Source organism: Oncorhynchus clarkii, chromosome 5 (genome assembly GCF_045791955.1).
Source record: "Oncorhynchus clarkii lewisi isolate Uvic-CL-2024 chromosome 5, UVic_Ocla_1.0, whole genome shotgun sequence".
NCBI classification, from domain to species: Eukaryota; Metazoa; Chordata; class Actinopteri; order Salmoniformes; family Salmonidae; genus Oncorhynchus; species Oncorhynchus clarkii.
The window spans coordinates 37,425,750-37,431,749 of record NC_092151.1 but is presented as its reverse complement, the minus strand read 5'-3'; the positions used below and the strand labels follow the sequence as shown (position 1 = coordinate 37,431,749).

General features: G+C 41.6%; 1 protein-coding gene across 2 annotated transcripts in view; it reads left to right on the top strand.

Annotated features, from left to right (window-relative positions):
- Positions 1-2,464: 2,464 nt before the first annotated feature.
- LOC139408770 (protein FAM222A-like) overlaps positions 2,465-6,000 on the top strand; it is a 35,878-nt gene continuing 32,342 nt past the window's right edge. The window contains exon 1 of one of the 2 annotated variants that reach the window (XM_071153075.1): positions 2,465-2,745. Coding sequence is in view for 1 of the 2 variants with exons in the window: in XM_071153074.1 (XP_071009175.1) it covers positions 2,748-2,749 (2 nt within the window). In the remaining variant the exon portion in view is untranslated. Of the gene's footprint in view, positions 2,750-6,000 lie in introns of both variants that reach the window. The other variant, XM_071153074.1, reaches the window with a different exon arrangement.

Sequence of the window (6,000 nt, the reverse complement as noted above, 5' to 3'; positions counted from 1 at the left end):
TTTGGGGCTGACTCCCGGGCTTCCTTCCGCGCCGCCGTGCCTGCTTCGCCAACTCCATTCTCTGATAGCCTTCTGCGCACTGCTCCATCGAATCCCAGGCGGGCTCCGGCACTCTCCCTGGGTCGGCCGCCCACCTGTCGATCTCCTCCCAAGTAGTATACTCCATGCCATTGCTGTCCATAACGTCCTCCCATGTCCATACCTCCTCGCGCTGCTCCTGCTGCTGCTTTCTCCGTTGCCCATTACCACACCGCTTGGTCCTGTTGTGGTGGGTGATTCTGTAACGACGTTCGTCTGTAGGAGGAGAAGCGGACCAAAAAGCAGCGTGGTGGTTATTCATGTTCTTTAATGGACAACTGAACGATACATGAAATAACTAAAATCTACAAAACAACAAACGGAACGTGAAAACCTATACAGCCTATCCTGTGACAACAAACACAGTGACAGGAACAATCACCCACCAACAAACAGTGAAACCCAGGCTACCTAAGTATGATTCTCAATCAGAGACAACTAATGACACCTGCCTCTGATTGAGAACCATACTAGGCCGAAAACATAGAACTGACCCAAAACATAGAAAAACGAACATAGACTGCCCACCCAACTCACGCCCTGACCATACTAAATAAATACAAAAACAAAGGAAATAGAGGTCAGAACGTGACACCACCGTACCTTCTCCGCTATGCAATCTGATTTCTGAGCTGGTCATGGGTGCACCTCAGCCATGCTCAAGGTCCTAAACGACATCATAACCACCATCAATAAGACAATACTGTGTAGCCGTATTTATCGACCTTGTCAAGGCGTTCGACTCTGTCAATCACCGCATTCTTATCGGCAGACTCAACAGCCTTGACTTCTCAAATGACTGCCTCGCCTGGTTAACCAACTACTTCTCAGACAGAGTTCAGTGTGTCAAATCGGAGGGCCTGTTGTCCGGACCTCTGGCAGTCTCAATGGGGGTGCCACAGGGTTCAATTCTTGGGCCGACTGTTTTCTCTGTATACATCAATGATGTCGCTCTTGCTGCTGATGATTCTCTGATCCACCTCTACGCAGACAATACCATTTTGTATATAATTATTTTACATTTATTTAATGGAAAAATAAAATCAATCAATCCAAACTGTGCAGAGGCCAATTAATGAATGGAAAGAGACATCTGTTACAAAACACCAAAAAAGTTTAATGACCTTCAGAGATTGTCAAGCCAAGCCTTCAATACTGGGTAAGCCTACAAGGTAGGAAGGATGTATTTTCTCTTTGTTGAGATGGACATAGTCTATTTATTGTGGTGTTAAACACAAACCATGATATCGATGTGCCCAAAGTCTGTATGTTTTTTTTATTGGTTGTGTGGTTTATTGGCACAGAAACCTGTTGGTGGAATTTCTTTTGCATATATTTTATAGAATTATAAATGGCATCAAAATGTTGAAAATCTGATTTCCCCCCGGCTGATAATTGTCTGCAGCCGGTTCTGATTGTAGTGTAATGAAACAGGCAGGGAGAGGGAGCTCGTCTGTGGTCTTTGGCGAACCCTTAACTTTCTGGCCGTAGCCCTGCGTGGCATCGACTGTGACACAAAAGTCCATCCACGTTTATAAACACAGCTATTGTTATTTGTGGTTGTAAACATTATTTTGAGTTAATTTGATGAGGGGGAGGGTGTTCCATTTATTTTACAGTACAAGGGGAGGGTCATGTAAAAATATGTTTTACTTTGGGGAGGGGGGCGCACTTATTTTTTTATGACACCTTGAGTTGGACCAGCCCCTCCCCCCAGTACATTTGGATCTGACCCTGAGATGTAAAATTGCCCCACTAAGATCTCTTTGGCAAAATCTTCAAAATTAATGACAGATTTCTTGAGTTATCTTAGATTAATTTGTACTATTTTGAGGAAGTGTATACTGTCTACAGGGTCTCAAAATGGACAAACAGTACTAATGTAGCTTTTAAAAAATGTTTTAGCTAAGGTCTTTTAACGAAGTATGCAAGCACACTCGTTCGGTTTGGCTAGCTAAATCTAGGCGCCAGCTGAACTGAAGCATGCTGAAGCCTTAAGGAAGCTGGAAAGCCTTTTAGTGGAGGCTTAATTTTTGTGGTAGCCTAATTGATGACACTCAAAACGGCTTATTTCAGAAACCATCTATCTATTGGTGTATGTTACATTTGTGTTCGATCATGTGCTAATCGAACAACCATGAGTAAATTAAACATATTTTAATCTCCTTTGTTGTAGAGTGAGACCCTGACAGAAGCCATGCAATACCCCTTTAAGTTTTTCCGCGAAATAACAACGTGCTCACCTAGACGCTTGCGGCGTCACCGTGGTTACCGCCTTCTGTTTCAAACGATTGGTTGAGCCGTGGGAATATTCAAATTTACTCTTAATTGATTGGTCGGATGCCCGGTTTGTGCAGTCGGGAGAATTCATTCCTTGCACTTCGACATCTTTCATTTCGGTCGGCTTTGGGGAGAGAAGAGGACATGGGAGACAAATTGAGCTGATTATAGCTACAAACGAATTTATTTTCAATATCAACCCATTTGGCATTTCGAACATACTTTTTAAAAGTGGTTCTCATGGATATTTTCAGACCGATAATTCCCAGTCTCATCGGACTTCAGCAACGTCTCTTTGGAAAAGGAAATACGCCTTCCGAACAGGGGAACAAGCATCCAGCAGTGGCGAGCCAAAGATAAACAAGCCTTATGATAACACTGAACACTGTATGTAAGAAATAGTTTTTATGTCCTATTCTAGTCTTCATTGCAATTACTTCATTTGACATAATCTCGCCAGGCTATCGATTCAGTTTAATGCATTGTTTGCGGTCATCAGCAGGTGCATTCATTTTACTAGGCTATGGTTAAGATTTGTAGACCTTAAGAATTATGGGAATGGGAGGGAAATCAATCTCCTTTTATGAAACGTGGTGCATTTATATTGCCTAGATTGTTCTACTTGGATCAAATAAAGGTGAATTAATTAAGTTAATCCATCAATGTCTTGTGCGCAATGAGACCAGTAGCCCACTAATATGCGTATGGTCCCAGACCCAGTCTAGACTTGTTCATTATTTGTCCTGTAGTCTAGAATTACTTTCCTTTGGATTAACTGTTTTATGGAAACACTCTGCCCCCGAATGCGGCATCTATTGGACCTAGTTCGAGAGACTGTGGGACAGATTTGGAGTAATACTAGAATATTAAATATATTGGACTGGGACACAGGGTGGAAGGCTACTTTCATGTTTTTGATGTTCCGCGCCGTATTAAGGCATATCCAGATACCTAACTGCTAAGTTTATTCTTTAAATTTATGTTGAGTATTAGACTAGCGTTTTTCAGTTCCCCCTTTGTGCGCATTTGGAACGAGTCATAGCTGCGGAGGGTACTGCTCCACCCCCTAAAAAATAATTTAAAATAAAAAATGTTTTTTTACTAGTATTAGCAGACTAGTTGTTGCCCTGTCCCTTTTTCTGCAATTGTCATTCTAATGGAATCCAGAAAAAACAAAACCCTAACCTCAAACATTTACATCAAAAGATGCAAAGTTATGGATAAAGACACAAAACATCCACATCAAATTAAATATTTTTCTTGGTCAAATAACATGGAAAACTACAATGTTTTGTGCAGTGTTAATCTACCGTCTTTACAAACCACAATGTAAATGTACATTACTGTATAGTACATAGGCTGGTCATCTAGGTTTGTACCTGTAGACTTTCCATCACCATGAAGAAAAACAATGTGCAATACAGTAATTGAGTACTCATGTGGCTCAGCTGGTAGAGCATGGCGCTCGCAATGCTAGGGTTGTGGGTTTGATTCCTGCGGGACCAGTATGAAAATGTATGCACTCACTACTGTAAGTTGCTCTGGATAAGAGCATCTACTAAAATGGAAGAGGAATGAATAAGGCATTTCAGTTTTCACAGAAATAAGTTGCAAAGTATTTCAAGAAACTGGAAAACATATATCAAGTAATTGTTTTTTTTATTCCACAAGTATTATCAGTAACTTTTTTTTGTACAGATAATTATCAGACTTTTCCAAAAAATGTACCCACTGGGCCTTTTACTAGTCCTGTATTAGCGGACCAATATAGAGGTCTTCAGCACGGCACCCCCAAACTACTTCCGCCCACTATGGAACCACTCACTGATTGAAAGCTCCAAACGGGTCTACTCTGGCATGAAGTTCCACTCTGTCTCTGAGGTGAGCAGAATGGTTTTTTTTGGCAGATGTACAGCCTGCAATAAAGGAGGACTTATGTGTCAGAAACCCAGTGGTTACAGGAAATGCTTTGAAGTATATTATTGGCCCTTCAAAGCTGCATCCGAAGGCTATCTTCCACGTCTATTGGCAAAGCCGGAGGAGGAATCCTCACACCTCATTGCACCTAGAGGCAGAGCTGAAGGTTGGCCGCAGTAAAGGGCCATGGATAATATGCCGAGGTGTGAAATTCTATCCTGCATGCTTTCCTGGTGGTGTCAGATCATTTATTGGGTAGAGAGCGGTCACATCTTCTTCCCGTCTGAGGTTTAGCAATAAAAGAGCGGCAGCATGGCAAATTAACAACTTACTCTACTATCTGACTTTTCTGGCAATGACAAAACTAAAACATTTTTTATTGAAAACATCTTTAAAATCACATTTTAACCAGACTAAGTCTGAAATGCAAAGTTTTCAGTTTATGTTCTCAGTGTCGTCTTTTGAAGCCCATCAGGCCATATGTATGATGGACAGTACTTGACTTGGACTGAAATAGGTGCCGGTACTCATTTTGTTTATATTTAGGTGCAGGAGCTCCACAATACTTTTGAGCTAATATTCTATAAGCTTTAGCTGTAGAACATTTGAGGTGCCGGTACTTGGCTCCAGTGAGCTCCTGTCCAAGTCAAGCACTGATGATGAATAGTCCTGAGAACTCATTCCATCCGTCTCCATGTCTCTTGCCTCAGTACCTGAAAGGCCTCTGTCTGTATAAATGTTATACCATAAAGCATCCGAAACTAAATTAGGGAGGACCTGCTCCCACTCCTGCCCACTCACATAATTTAGCATCATTATGGGATTGCCTCTGAATATATTTAAATCATGAAATAAACATTATGGCCTTTTGAGTAGAGCGAATGTAATTAAACTAAATGAAAAATGCTCTGACTTACCCTCCCCCACATCCCCACTAAGGAAATTGCTTTATTCACACATCTTGAGTTGACATTCAATCCGTTTGACTGGGCTCTACTTTAATAATTCTGTCAAGTCTGCAGTTTGAATAGCAGTGGCAAAAAAAATGTTACTTTCAGCTGCCACTCTGTGTGTAGTGCTGTATGTTTAATATATGACTGAGCATAAAGTCAATGTAATTACTCTGAAATTGCTTTGGCTTTGCCTGTAATGTCTGTATTGGTTTTGACAGACAACATCCTTCATTTTGGGGAACATTTGGGTTGGAGGATGGAAAGTGTCCTTGTGTTTATTATACTGGAGTGATATAACCCAGGCCTAGTGGGGATGTCAGACATTTTACTGAGTAGCCTAGTAGCAAAACTGATATATCGGCATACTCTGCTCTAATTAACATTCTAGATATTGGCTTGGCTTGTGCTTTTTCTTGATCTGAGAAACAGTTAAAACGCGTAGCTTTTTATGGCTTGGCCAGCCTGTATTCAGTGTATCAGAGGCTAGCGGGTAGAATTACAAACAGTCATGTGTACTTCTCCCTGGGGTTTTCAAAAGATCACCTCACGCCCATCAGCATTTTATCTCCTGATCCATGATGGGGATTTGTCATCTGCTGGCTAGTTTCTCTCTGTTCTCCATGCAGGTCACCATAGGAGTAGCTCTTTTGAAGGTTCTGCGTTGGCCCCCCGGTCCACTCGTCTAGCCACCCAAGTTTCCAGGTTTTAATGTCACGTGCACAAGTACAGTGAAATGCATTTCTTGCAAAAACCCAACAATGCAGTAATCAAT